At 37.9% G+C, this 15,949-nt stretch overlaps 1 protein-coding gene across 1 annotated transcript in view; it reads right to left on the bottom strand.

Moving 5' to 3' along the window:
- The window catches only part of v2rb-1.L (vomeronasal receptor B-1 L homeolog), a gene marked incomplete at its 3' end in the record, with an annotated part of 29,999 nt that overhangs the window by 12,171 nt on the left and 1,879 nt on the right, over window positions 1-15,949 (bottom strand). Inside the window, 3 exon segments of the mRNA XM_041573953.1 lie at window positions 3,276-3,550; window positions 3,685-4,375; window positions 6,923-7,214. Coding sequence (XP_041429887.1) covers window positions 3,276-3,550; window positions 3,685-4,375; window positions 6,923-7,214 — 1,258 coding nt within the window.

Below are 15,949 nucleotides of genomic sequence, written 5' to 3' on the forward strand. Positions count from 1 at the left end.
GGTTTTTCACAGTGATCTTGTTCAAGCCCCTATAATCAATACAGGGGCGTAAACCACCGTCTTTCTTGCCTACAAAGAAAAACCCTGCCCCCGCAGGGGAACTGGAAGGCCTAATAAACCCTCTAGCAAGGTTCTCCTGAATATACTCTCTCATTGCCTGGGCCTCAGGCAATGAAAGGGGAAAGGTTCTGCCTCGAGGGGGAGATGATCCTGGAAGCAGATCAATAGGGCAGTCATACTGCCGATGTGGGGGTAGTGTCTCAGCTGCCTTTTTGGAAAATACGTCAGAATAGGCAGTGTAGGCAGATGGTAACCCCTCAAGGATGGTATTACCCACTACAGATGGAGTACACACCCCACTACAACCAGAACCCCACTGAATAACCTCCCTAGAAACCCAATCTATCAGAGGGTTATGCCTCTGGAGCCAGGGTAAACCCAGAATGAGAGGACAGGAAGCTCCCTCAATGAGGTACAGAGCTATTTCTTCAGAATGCAGATTACTTATACACAAGGACAGGTTGATGGTCTTTTGGGAAACCACCCCAGACCCCAAGGGTCTTTTGTCTACAGCAAGGATTCTCATGGGCGGATTAAGGGCAACCAGTGGAATTTTGAATTTTGCAGCAAAAGCTGCGTCCAAGAAATTACCTTCTGCCCCAGAATCAACGAAAGCCGACACTTTGATAGTGCCCGTAGGCCAGGTCAATTTAACTGGTAATAGAACCTTGGAGGCAGATTGGGGAGAGGAAACGCCTGCACCCAAATGGAGCTCCCCTTCTCCATTTAGGCTTGGGCGTTTCCCGGCCTCTTGGTGCATTGATTGAGAAAGTAACCCTTCTCCCCACAATAAATACACAGCCCAAGGGACCGCCTGCGTGCCTTTTCCTCAGGAGTAAGGTGTGAGATGCCTAGCTGCATAGGCTCCTCCTGAGGTTGAGACACAGAGGGGTTTGAAAACTTAGCACTATGCACATGTTTAAACCCAACAGAAGTATCCTGTTCATCCCTATTCTCCCTTTGTCTCCTATCTATCTGGATGGCCAAAGACATAAGGTCATCCAGACTGGAAGATAGGGGATAGTTAACAAGGCTGTCTTTGACAGATTTGGCCAGACCAATGCGAAACTGACTCCGTAGAGCCGTATCATTCCACCCCGTTTCCACCGCCCACCTACGAAACTCAGTACAATAAGTTTCCACCTCCCGTTTACCTTGGCGTAATTTACGAATCGCGGAGTCGGCCGAAGAGGCGCGATCCGGGTCATCGTATAGAATAGCCATAGAACGGAAGAACTGGTCTAAAGAAAAATGGGCAGGATCGGTGGCTGGCAGTCTAAGTGCCCAGATTTGGGGGTCACCCACTAATAGGGTCATAACGAATCTGACCTTTTCCTCATCAGAGGGAAAAGAATGGGGGAAAAAGCTGAGGTACAGCTTGCAGGCTTCTTGAAAAACAAAAAACTGGGTTCTGTCCCCACCGAACTTGGCAGGAAATGCGATCTTGGGTTCCTGGGGTCTGGATGTAGAACCCCTATCTGGCGGGGAACCCACAGAGGATGTAGGAACAGAACTAGCTGACTGCTGCGAGGGTCCCAGCTGGCGGGTTAGATTATGGAACCCCTGGAGCAGATAATTTTGCTTTTGCTCCTGGTCCTCCATTCATTGCAACAAAGTAGTAAGCAACAGATCAGTGGATGTTGGGAGAGGAGCAGCAGCAGCAGCTTCAATGTGATCGTCGTCCTCCATGGCCCGTGATAATGTCACAGCCGGCTCATATACGAATAGTCAGCCAGCACTCACCACTTTGATTTTTGGTTATAACGACCGGGTGCACGTAAATAGGTGTCCACTTCCACCAGCTTCAATATCCCACAATCACAATAGACAGCACCAGTCTTGAAGATTTGTTAAAAAAGCCTTTATTGGAACTTCATGGCTTTATCTGAACAAGCGCAACAACGTTTCAAGCCGCATGGCCCTTTATCAAGTCACGGCCGGCACCCAATACCAGAACTAGAGCCAAGCACCGTGGTCAAAGCTCTCTTCACCAGTATGTGTGACCACTTTTGGGCTTCGGGAAGGCCCTCCGCCTACTGGGGTGCCACCTGGACTTATGAGTGGGCAAGGCTAGAGTTCTGGCAGGCAATGGGGCACGGCAAGTATCGAGAGTCTTTTGGGCCGAGGATCATGGTTACAGGCAAGGATGAGGCAGAGAGGATAGTCAGACAGGCTGGGTCGAGGCAGGCAGATAGCAAGGATCGTCAGGCAGGCAAGGGTCAAAACCGGGTATCAAGCAGAAGGGGTTCAGGCAATAGAGTAGTCGGGTATCAGGCACAGGTCAGGATTCAGATGGGAGCGTCGTCAGGAAACAGGCAGAGGTCAAAAACCGGATAACTAGCAGAATAAACACGAACAAACAGCACAAGGCTTCAGGCAAAACCACAGGATAAATCCTATCACGGGCAACCAGCAGTACCAATGTATGGGCTTAAATACCGTTTGAAATTCGCGCCATTGCGCGCTGACGTCATTACGCCAGCGCGCCTGCGCCTTTAAATAATGCGCATGCGCGCCGCGCACTAGGACCCGGAAGCCGACGGAGAAGGAGCGCGGCGGCGTGGCGGCCGTCCACGCCGCCGCGACTCAGGTAATTTTCTTACAGTCAGTTACCAGTTAGCAGTCACCAGAATATATTTAATGAGAAAACATGTTCCATTTCACTCCCAAAGGTCCCACTCACTTTGGGTGAGCTTTCACAAGGTAAATTTCAATTTGAATTAATTTGCTTTCCTATTCGGTAAATTGTTCTAGCCTAAATCAATTTAAAAAGCATGACTCCAGAATAGTATGATTTTCAGACTTCATACCACCTAATTTTCCAAGGCTCGGAGTAAGGCTACAAAATAGATTCTGGCACTGTGAGACACAACATACACCCAAAGCTATTGAAAGTGCTCTTCTGCTGTATTACATGTCCCTAGTTAATTTAAACTGTGGAAAAATAATGTAGATCATTTTTTTTTTTTTTTTTTTTTAAATGTCTGAGTTAAGTAGAAAACTAAACTAATGTGCAAAGTATGTATAAACCATTCTTCACAGTAACCAATAAAACAAAATGGTACTTGTGGAAAAGTTTTACCAAATAAAGAAATGCTTCTAGTTGATCGGTCCTACATCATCAATAGATGGCTATGTCCCTATATCCTCCCCAATAAATAATACTTAAACATGTTCTCTTTACACCAATTAAAACATTTAGCATCATCAGTTACCTCATTAAAAGTTAGGCTCCACTGTATTAGACTTTCATTAATTCTTAGTTCTGGGAATGAAGAATTCTGTGAATATGTTCCTACTCTGATGCCATCAAGAGTTTGATTTGGGTAGACAATCCAATTTAAAATGTCAAAGTCAGAAGGCATATCACCATTCTCATCAAAATGCACCTCATTTCCATCACTGCCTGTAATACTAATTTGCTTTATATACTTGTGCATCTAAATAGAGAAAAATATCCCATCAATACAGTTCAAAATATGCAGCTGGTCTAAAAAATAAAATGTTGTCAGGTCTGACTCACTTCCCATGCTTCTATGTTGTGTGCACCGTGGGTTTGTTCCTTTTTCTGTAATTGCAAATAATGCAAAGTATATGCTAACATGTATACTGCATTATATATACTGTAACTGTAAAATGATATATCTTTGTACGCATTTTCATTTACTTTCCTTATTTCCTCTGTGCCATTGCATTTGATATCTGTTGTATTTGTTTTCCACACACACCCGTGCAGTTCCCACCATGCATCATAAATAAAGATATCATTTGGAAAATCATCTGGAGTTAAGGTTAATAAAAAATCCTCAAAACCAGGAATGGAACTAGTATGAAGTGCAAAAGCCAAACTGCCATTGAAAGTATCATAATGTAAAAAATAATAGTCAAATCCACTGGCAACATCCCACTGGGAGGAAATGATCCACACCTTTTCAGATATGGGAAACATATACAATATAAGCTGCAAAGTAAGCATGTAGTCTCTGTCACCATAAGCAATAATAACATTGGCAGCTGAGTTACTCAGACTTCTGGCAATCTGCATTCTCTTGACAAAATCCAAGCCATCATGGTATGGGATAAATTCAAGGAAAGCAAAACATATTCCATGGAGTGCAAATTCCTTCTGCAAAATTTGGCTAATTTTTAGGCCAGATTCATTGTCTGAAACCAACACACCCACCCATGTCCAGGAAAAATGTTTTATTAGCTTTACAAGTGCGTCATACTGGGCAATTTCATTTGGCACAGTGCGGTAAAAATGTGGAAACTGATTTTTATTACTTAATACTGGATCCATGGATGCATAACTTATCTAGAAAGACGAGATTTATTATAGTTAAACTTTTAATACAAATATTGAGAACCATTAATTTAGTACTATTCATAAAATATTTAGACGATAAAGTACAAAGTAATTCAGTAGTGATAAAGCCACAATCTAAAGCTCAGCAGTAGCAATGTGAGGTCTGGATGTGTATGGCCAACACTTAGGGGCACATTTACTAAGCTCAAGTGAAGGATTTGAATAAAAAAAACTTCGAATTTCGAATAGGATACTACAACCTTCGTTCAACTATTCGACCACTCGATAGTCGAAGTACTGTCTCTTTAAAAAAATACAACTACATACTTGGGCAGTTTAAACTGTTAGCCTATGGGGACCTTCCCCATCACTTTTCTAAGCGTTTTTTGATCAAAGAAAAATCCTTCGATCGATTAAAATCCTTTGAATCGTTCGATTCGAAGGATTTTATCATTGATCAAACGATTTTTACTTTGATCGATCGTAGCATTTGCGCTAAATCCTTCAAATTCGATATTCGAATTCAAAGGATTTTACTTTGAGGGTTTATTAATAGTGATGGGCGAATTCGCGCTGTTTCGCTTCGCCGAAAAATGTGCGAATTTCGTGCGAATTTCGCGAAACGGTGAAAAATTCGCGAAACTGCGCCGGCGTCTCGTTTTTGACGCCGGCGCCCGTTTTTTTTTGACGCCGGCGAATTTTTGACGCAAATTTTCGCGTGCATTTATTCGCTGGCGGCGAATCTCGCAAATTCGCGCCTGGCGAATAAATTCGCCCATCACTATTTATTAACCATCGATATTCGATCCTTAGTAAATGTGCCCCTTACAGTTTAAGAAGGTAATCTAGTACATGCCAAATGAAAACAAACTGTCTTTATATACTATTCAACTACATATCAAAACATCTAGAAAAATACAACTATCTGGGATATCCTGAGAGATTAATTGGATAGCCAGAGTATTTTTTATTTATGGAACATTTTATAAGTGCAATGGCACACTGGGACATTTTGGGAGACGCATTTCCCAAAAAAGCTTTCACACCAGAAATAATGTAAATTGTCTGTTGGAAAACATACAAGTTTATTTGGCCTTCCGAAGTGGACTCACAAGGAAACTTTGGGTGACTTAAGAAAATGAAGTAACTCGTATGTTTTCCCACCTGCGGTGGTAAAGCATTTTCAGGAGATCTGTCGTCTGTGGTAGTTCATTGTAAGGGTTAGTTCACACGAGGAGATTCGGGGAGATTTTGTTGCTTGCCTTGTCTTCTCTCCCCGAACTGCCTCAGCGTGTCTTCCCATAGGCTATAATGAAAAGTCACAAAAATAGAAACAAAGGCATACTCACTTCAATGCTTCTGCATAAATTCAAAGTATTTTATTTTTATTTTTGGTGAAATCCCAGCAAACGTTTCGGGGTCAGGCCCCTTCATCAAGTGCAAGTAGCACTTGATGAAGGGGCCCGACCCCAAAATGTTTGCTGGGTTCTCACCAAAAATAAAAAGAAAATACTTTGACTTAATGCAGAAGCATTGAAGTGAGTATGCCTTTGTTTCTATTTTTGTGACTATTGGATGAAAGCTCCTTTTTGCAGCAGAGCCAACACTGAGCACCTCCTATCGATACATATAAATACCTTTTGTAAAAATCTTAGCGGAGAAAAGATTTGATATTTTGTACCTATAATGAAAAGTCGCCTGTGCTAAAGCACATGCTGCGCTGCGTTTTCCGAAGTCGCCGAAGTTTCCTCCGTGAGGCGACTTCGGGCGGCTACGGAAAATGCATCGCCGCGTGTGCTTTAGCGCAGGTGACTTTTCATTAACGCCAGAAATTATTTGCTGACGTGAGGAAAATCAGAAAAAGTAAATAACAGATTTAGTATGGCAAAAAAAAATCCCCTTTATAAAAACTTGTTTTTGAAAAACATGATTTCTGTGAAGCATGGAGTAAATCTACATGTAAGGACAACAACAGAGCTTTGTAAAAAAAAAAAGTATATGTAAATGACAGATTTAAGGTGTTTTTTGGCATAGATAATTTCAATATCTTAATACTGTAAATATTTTCTAAAGGTAGGGTTAAATCTTCTTTCTAACCACAAATTAACACTATCCTTCATGGTTTGCCAGTGGGCACATTAATACTGTTTTTTTGCCAGTGCTTGGCTAAAAGAAGCTGGAGTAGGGTTATTCCAACTCCACAAGCAATGATGGCTTGTGTTGAAATAACAGGTTAAAGAGCCTGAAAAGATGTGCTTTGTGCTTGGTGATAAGCAACTGTGTCAGACATATTGTTTGTCTGGCTCAATGAGTGACAATAAGGCGGTTGCAAAGTGGAGTGTCAACAGTGATCCCCTAGATCACAGATTATCTGTCCAAAATGCTGAACTTGAGTTTGCACTCAATCAGCAGAGCAAGTCTTTGCTGACAATATTATAATGCCTAAGAAAACAGGAGGTTTTAAACATTTTAAAAGGAAACTGTTGAGTACTCGTCAACTAAATTTGCTAAACGTTTCTGTATGGAACTATGCAATTGTAAAAATGTCATTTTTACCTGCGGGATTTTGTAAATTCCAAACACTCTGGCTATAAGAAGAGTCACTTTAGAAGATATGCCATCCACAAAAGCCACCAACTTAGGTGAATGACCACACCGATAGTTAGGAGTGGGAACCCCTTTTCCAGAGAAAATGTCAATCATTCCATTCATTGCCATTGCTTCAGTTAAACAAGGGTCTACAATATGGAAGCCCAAAGTAGTATTTGGCAACAGTTTGGGGTTCTTGTTTATTTCAGTGCTAGCAAATACAAAGGTCAAAAGAGTCTGATAATTCCTGATGTTTGTTCTAAGGAAAGAAAAATAATTCATTACAAAACTTTTTATTCAAAAATGGATTGTAAGACTGCTTAGATCTAACTCATGTTCTTTATATTGAGATCTTAACTGATGCAGAGAGAATAAGGAGGCAAAATAAAGTAGTCATTCTCTGGTGAACAATTATAATCAGCTTATTTATAATGTTTCTTATTCTTACATTAAAACAATGCCTTTCTTCAAGATAGCTTGTTTTTTCTTCCAAGAATTTACTCAGTTAAAAAATCAAATACAATTTTAATACATGTTTATAAATACATTGCTTTGCAAATCTCACATATTTTTTTCCATGAAGCTCTAAAAATTCATGGTTTTCCTATTTTTTTTATAAGCTCTATAAATTCGAGATTTATTAAGGGTAAAAACCATGAAAACCATGAAGACCATTTCAAATAAATTTGGACTTTTAGATGTTTTCTGAAATTTTTACAAGGAATTTTACAAAAAAACAATTTTTTTTAGAGGTTTTACAGGTATTTGTGTTTTTATTTTACGGATCATTCAGCATTAATTACCATTCAAACTTTTTTTGTTTCGATGTTTTAATAAATGTCACGATAGTTTTATAGAAAGTGAGTTTAGCGATGACTTCAAAAAAATCTCTACATCTCTACATTTGATCTCTATCTGTAACGTCCTAATTTATTGCCCATGAATACCTTTCACTGATCTAACAGAATATATGCTGTGCCTTTCTAGCTTTCATTTGTATTTTGCCGGACGAAAGGGCCTTGGTGCTCTGAAAGCTTGCAATGTATTTTTTTATTGTTTGCCAATATAGGTATCACTTCCACAATACTTTTTGTATTAGTTTGTTTTTTTATTTGTTATTTCTAAAACCACTAAAATTCAACCATTAATACACAGGACTCATTGGGTGGCTGATTTATTAAGCAAAAACTTTTTTGGATGTTTGCTGAATTTTTTTTTACTTTTCAAGATTTATTATGCAACAAAAATGCAACAATTGTGAATACAAAAATTGTCCAGCTAAAACCTGTTGAATACATGTAGAAGTCAATGGCAGATGTCCGTTTTACAACTGGAAGATCTTTGTGTAGGGACCCATTGGTTTAAGTTCCCCTATGGTCCTGAAAGTACCACATGATGGGAAATCCTCTGCCTGGACAGCTAGAGGCTTGTGAGTACTCCCACCCAGGAGGGGTGTTGCAGTGGCCTAAGGATTTAATTGCTGTGGATGTCTGTTCCAGCTCTTCTGCCTGTGGGAGAGTAGTGAAAGGATCCAGCATGTGTCCCCTGTTTAAGAAACAGGCTTTGTTTGTCTGCCTGCTATGTGGGAATGACTACCTCTGTCCATCTGGAGAGGTATCTGGGCAGGTTGTGTTACCTTGGGGAAGTTTAAGAGCTCTTGGGGAAAAGGGACTGTGACTTTCTTTATCCACCAGGAGTGGATTATGGGACTGAGCCTAGTAAAAACTATGTCAGGGTTGGACTGCAAAGAGTTCATGTGGGTCATTGATATGCAAATTGCATATTTAATCTGCACTTTTCTTCTGATATAAAGTTCCATTTGTTATACAGCACTTGGTGTGTAATTATTGTTTCCTAGTGGGGCCCCTCGCATGTGTATTCCCGGATCCCACTAGGTGGAGGCACTGCCACGAGAGGTAAATTCCCTGCACCCTTTCACTTAGAAAAGTGCATTCTGGACCTGTGGATGGTACAATATTAATGATGTATATCCTATATTAAAGGAAAGGATTAAAATATAGTTACATTTGTTCGATGGTTTTAGAGTATTTCGGGTGTTTTTGATGCTGACTTTCGAGCGTCAATACATAAAAGTCAGTTATTGCGAGTCAACTCGAAAATGTTGTGGTTTTCCTCTCATTCATATTTTTTTATTGGAAATTTTTAATAAATGTCATGACGTTTAATATTTTAGAGAAAGTGAGTTTAGTTGTGGTTTCAAAAACCACTAAAATTTGACCTATAATAAATAGGCCTCCACCATTTCAACTGAGTCCCGATCTAAAATCTTATAAGCCCTATGAGTATGGATAGAGTAGTCTCTAATGAAATGATTCTCAATGTGTGGTCTATTTCAGATGTTATATCCACAGATTTGCAAGAGAGATTGCACATTCAAAGAAGAAAGATAGCAATACATATTAGTCTCATATACAGTATACAAAGTATTCAAAGCGGGGGTAAGTAATCAACTTTTCGTAGAAATGCAGTTTGTTAGAAGTGCAATTGTTAAAACTGGAGCTGCCATTATAACTCAATCTCATAGATAGAGATTACATTTTTAAAGTACTATAGTTAATATTCTCCCTCAAAAAAAATCAAATCACTGTAATATTGTTGCATCCATTCATGTGATGTTAGAGTCAAGACATTTTTTATAAAAATAGTCAGAAAAATAATGGTCTGATCTTGGCAAAGTTAGAGCCCATTTACTGTAGGCAGCATGAGGCATGAGGGAACATTAGCAGGATAAACACAAAACAGAGGATAAGATTCATTTTTCAGAAGAAATGTAATCCCTTGGATTAACCTCTGCAAAAAGAATAGTGATAAGGGAAAGATGAGGGCTGGGTCATGGGGCAGCTCATCTCAGCCCATCTATGAACACATTCAAGTTCAGACCATTATTATCAGGAGATTACATGTTGCAAGTGAAGTTTAACTTCAAACTGAAACCCAACAAAATCTGTGCTTCAATTTTGCCATCAATTCTGCATAGTTGGAAAAATAAAATTTATTCTGTTGTGCTGGAAAAAAAACTTTTATACTCATATTATCTGCCCATTACCTGACACAACAATTGATTGGAGCTTTTGGCAATATGAAAGCCTTTTTAATCATTCCTGTTTGAGACCAAATGGACTCATAGATGTATAGTTTGATATTCATAATATGTGGGTTTTTCATTAGCTGCAAGGACTCTTTAATTTGATCACTATTGCACATCTTAGTGCAGTACATATTTGAGTAAAGTCAAGATACAATTAAAGATCAGCACCACAGGCTATGGAAAAAAACAAATCACAGAACCTAGTGCAATATTGTTAATATTTAGTGCAATCACCAAAGTGTTACAGCACCAATCTGTGTGTCTTGAACCATAGAAAGTCTATGCACAGATGTTTCATGTGTGTTTTAAAGTGCTATAGTGATTTCTACAAGGCACTATCTCCAAAATAAAATTATAATTAAGTCAAACAAAATGCTTTTGCTTCTAAAGGTAAAATGAATTGAAATAAGGTGCAATGGTGTTTTCTTTAATCGGTAAAAATCAGCATGTGGCTTCTCCACTCTATGGTGGGATTGGCAACTTACAAGATTCCTGATTTCAAAACAGCATATCAATATCAACTCCAGGGTATTCCTTTTTCTGTAAAGACATTAAAAAGCAGGGACAGCGCCCATAGTGTATTTTGACTTCATTTTTTAAAAGGTTTTAAATCTTATTGCACTTACATAAGTCAAACTTCTGAGCGCATATCAAACAATAGTCTTAATCTTATAGTGCAGATCATCGAGGTGAACCATTGCAATACAAAGAGATGGGTTCTGCCGGCATCTCCCTCTCCCGTATGTTCCACCTGTACATCCACTCACTGCTGGCATGGAGTAGTAACCACTCATGGCAATTAATTATGATAGAAACAAAGTCTAGCAAACAGGCTAAAATTCAGGGAAGCAACAGGCTAAGTTACAGAGGCAAAAGGCCAGAACCAGGAGACAATAAAAGAAGCAAGGAACAGGGGCTGGAACACAGAAACAAGGAAGGGAATCATAAACCAATCATAAACTAGGGTCAAGCAAGAACAAGGTAGGGAGCTTAAATAAATCACAGGCTAGATCTGTTAGAATGCTTAAAGGAGAAGGAAAGGTTAAAACTAAGTAAACCAGAAAGGTTCATCTTAATATACCGGTACAACCTCAAAGTAGTGCTGCTCTGAGTCTCCTGTCAAAAGAAACACTGCATTTCTTTACTCTATTGTGTATACATGGACTTCTGTATCAGACTCCCTGCCTTCATCTTAAACCTCCTTGCCCTGGGCATGAGCATGCTCAGTTTGCTCATCTCCCCCCCCCATTCGTTCTCTGCTGTAATCTGAGCCCAGAGCTACAGTATAAGTGAGCAGGGAGAGACTCAGGCAGAAAGTGATGTCACACCAAGCTAATACTCCTGCTGCTATCCTAAACAAACAGAGAGCTTCTAGAGCTTTATACTGGGGTATGGTAAAAAATTAAATATAGCATTCTAACTTGCACTATTGCAGCTAAACTATTAGCAATAAAATGCCTCCATAGCTTTCCTTCTCCTTTAATGACCAAGTAACTTTTGCAAGATGTAGGCTTATATAGCGCCCTAATTGTTAGACTGCAGTCACCTGGAAGGAGGTGAATGTACACATTTAAGAACAAAGGAATGCCTATTAACAGCTGGGTTCCAAAGGTCTATTTTTTGTTAAGTGGTAACAATCATTACCAGATAGATAAAAAAAAAAATGATTTACTGTATATTTGCATAAAAAAAAAAACCCCATGGGGCAAGTTTATTGGCACTCATTATCACATTTTTTTTTTTCAAAAATGGCAGAAACACATGATAATGAGTTCAGGTTTTCCAAATGTTTTTAACATTTATCAATTGAAAAAAATCTTAATCTACATAAGTAATAGATTTTTATACTGTGCCTAAATGCAATCAGTTTTTTCTGATTCAAGTTTTCAAGAGATTGTGAAAAAACGTGATTGTGTTTAATCAAACTTTTTAGTTGCAATCATACTAAAAAATGTTTGAAAATGAATAAAGGGATAGTACAATTTGAATTTTGAATTTTTTTAAATTCAAATTTAATGTGGACTACTCCTAGTCGAATTACACTAAAATAAACTCAAAATTTGAATTGAAAAATTTGCCTCTTAATACTGCTTACATGTTCTACTACAATGTATTACACAGGAAAACAATGTGTGGTTAACATATTTGGTTTAAAAAATATTAGGCATTGCAATCATTAGTTTTTCATTTGTGGCATCTGGAAGAATGGCAATTATATGTGCCAGACAACCCATCTGGACCACCAAACAATTTTCTTTTTTCAACATTTTTTTAAATATTGAATTTTTTTTCTAAAGGCTAAAACATTTAATCTCCTATAAAAAATATGCCATTCGTTTCTCGTGATATTTTAATGTCTCCTGCAGTCCCATTGTTGTAACTAGTGATGGGGGAATTTATTTGCCAGGTGCAAATTCACTGCGAATTTCTGCCGGTGAATAAATTTGCGAATTTGCTGTGACAATTTAGTTGTCGTCGGCCATCAATAGGGGGCAGATTTATCAAGGGTCGAAGTGAATTCGAGGGAATTTTCGAAGTAAAAATATTCGAAATTCAAAGTAATTTTTTTGGATACTTCGACCATCGAAATGGATACTACGACTTCGAATTTACTTCGAATTCAATTTGAAGTAAAAATAGTTTGTATATTTGACCATTCGATAATCAAAGTATTGTCTCTTTAAAAAAACTTCGACTTCAATACTTCGCCAAATTATGTAAGCCTTTGGTGATCTTCTACAACCATTTTATAAGTCTTTACACACCGAAGTAAAATCGTTCGATCGTACGCTAAATCGTTCGAATTGTTCGATTCAAACGATTTTACTTCGATCGTTCGATGGCCAAATTCGGTGAAAAATACTTTGACTTTGTTATTCGAATTTGAAGTATTTTCATTTGATGGTCGAATTTCGAAGTATTTTACACTTCGAAATTGGACCCTTGATAAATCTGCCCCTAGTTGTTACTTATAAAAGTTTTTCTTTATTTTTCCCCAAGAATGCAGAACAATCTAGTATGATATTATTGATATTATTATAGATATTACATGCCTTATTTAAAGGAATTGTTCAGTGTAAAAATAAAAACTGGGTAAATAGATAGGCTGTGCAAAATAAAAAATGTTTCTAATATAGTTAGTTAGGCAAAAATGTAATGTATAAAGGCTGGAGTAATTTGATGTATAACAAGTCAGTCAGGACTCTACTTCCTGCTTTTCAGCTCTCTTGGTTTACACTGACTGGTAACCGTGGTTACCAGGCAGTAACCAATCAGAGATGTGAGGGGAGGCCACATAGGTCATATCTGTTGCTTTTGAATCTGAGCTGAATGCTGAGGATCAATTACAAACTCACTGAACAGAAATGTACCATGTGGCCCCCCTTCAAGTCGCTGACTAACTCAGAGTTATAGAGCTGAAAAGCAGGAAGTTGGATTCTGGCTGTTTTATTAGACATCTGTTCACTCCAGCCTTTATACATTACATTTTTGGCTAACTTACTATATTAGAAACATTTTTTATTTTGCACAGCCTATCTATTTACCCAGTTTTTATTTTCACACTGAACTGTTCCTTTAAGACTTTACTGTCTTATCACATCTTTAAAAATCTACCCAACCTACTTCCTTTTCAAAATCCCTTTCTTTAAAACAATGTTTTCAATACACCCCCTTCTATGTGAAATATAGGCATGTAAGAAACAATAACTATGGGTGATTGCAATATTAGTGCCCAAACCTCTTTACCCAAAATACAGACATTTACAATTTTTATGGGTGGAAAGGCCACAATGTTGCAATACATTTCTAATTTTTACAATAATATACTGTATCTAATATTCCACTATAAATAGAGGTCATCTGTACATAAAATACAACATACAGTACAGTACTTGCTAAAATCACACCTCAATTATGTTACATCTCCCACTTTATTTAAACTGGCAAAAGAGCAATCAACTTCATTTATTGTTTTCCATTTTATTATAACATTTAAGACTTTCAGTCCCCATTGAAAATTCATGGAACATTGTGATTTTTGTTTCTGTGCAACCTTACAATCACAACAAAATGCAAGAAGCTCTCTGCTTGCTCGCTAGTGCTGTTAAGGGTAAATGCAACATAGTCTTCCAACACAGTCACACTGGGGGACTTGATTTTAAATGCATTATAGACTTAAAATGCTAATAGGCAGTGTAAGACATTAAGGGGCTGATTCACTATTGGTCGAATATCGAGGGTTAATTAACCCTCGATATTCGACTAGGAATTGAAATCCTTCGACTTCGAATATCGAAGTCGAAGGATTTAGCGCAGAAAATTCGATCGAACGATTATTCCTTCGATCGAACGATTAAATCCTTAGAATCGAACGATTCGAAGGATTTTTATCCCCATAGGCTAACATTGACTTCGGTAGCTTTTATCTGCCGAACTAGGGGGTCGAAGTTTTTTTTAAAGAGACTGTACTTCGACTATCGAATGGTCGAATAGTCGAACGATTTTTAGTTTGAATCCTTCAATTCGTAGTCGAAGGTCGAAGTAGCCCATTCGATGGTCGAAGTAGCCCAAAAAAACCTTCGAAATTCGAAGTTGTTTTACTTCGAATCCTTCACTCGAATTTAGTGAATTAGCCCCTAAATGAGGGACGTTAATGTGGCATGTGAGCTTACATATTTTGGCCAAAGTGTGGTTGCAACACCTTATTATTTTGTATCAGAATTATTTTTAAATGCTAACTGTGCACTGGCAATCTTTCATCTTCTTTTTGTGTACAAAAAGACACATTTCATCTGCGTTTTGGTTATTCTGCACTAACTTTTTTTCCCCACAAACTCAATTTTGATAAATCTGCCCCTAAAAGTTTGTGTTGCAAAAAAAAAAATTAAATAAAAAAAAAAAAAAAAAAATAATATATATATATATATATATATATATATATATATATATATATATATATATATATATATATATATATATATATATTATATACACACATATACACACACACACACATATATGTGTATATCCTCTCAACATAAAAGAAGAAGCAGTGCATAAAGAACTATAATTCTATTCATTCCACCTATGAATAATAGCAACTTGTGGAAGGAGCATTCAATAATTAGAATTACTGCCCTCAAAAACACCTTATAAGACCCCTAGACAACCGAGACATCAGGGCTCTTAAGTAATAGTAAAATAGCAGAGTGAATATGTGTGAATATTGCACATGATAATTTAATTTAAGGAAACTTTACTTTATAAGATATCAGCCTGCTTAATTTGGTTTCTGAGAGCAAATATAACTATGACATATTGGGAGACATATTTGATTTTTCTATACAATTTTACTTTGCTTGTTTGTGTATCATTGCATGCTCTTACTAATTATTATAAACTAGTTTTGCAAGGTGAGGTCTTTAAGTTTGTAAAACGGAATATAAGAAGATATCAGACAGGAAATAGTTGTGCTTACTTACTGACATTACTGTCCACTTTTCAGGTGCCACCAAGATAAAAGCATCAGAGATTCATTGTGTGGCTACTAGGCAGGCTTTAGATTCCTAGAATATCATATATGAGCATTTATAAACATGACAGATAGACTAGGTCAATCCAGACCAGCAAGTACTGTCATGAGACATGTTCAGAGTTCAGAGCTGACAGCAATCAGACAAGGCCATCCTGCATGTACTAGTGCACCAAGAAGTTAGTGCCATCAAATGCAAAATTGTATCGGCCCCCAGTAAAGCAAACCACAAGAGAGACCAAATGGAACAAGATAAGGAATCAGGCTAGAAGCCAGGGCAAACCAAAAAGGACCTGGAGCTAGATAAGAAGCAGGACAAGGAGTAGGAACAGAAACTGAATAATGCTTTCAA

This window comes from Xenopus laevis, chromosome 8L (genome assembly GCF_017654675.1).
Source record: "Xenopus laevis strain J_2021 chromosome 8L, Xenopus_laevis_v10.1, whole genome shotgun sequence".
Classification (NCBI taxonomy): Eukaryota; Metazoa; Chordata; class Amphibia; order Anura; family Pipidae; genus Xenopus; species Xenopus laevis.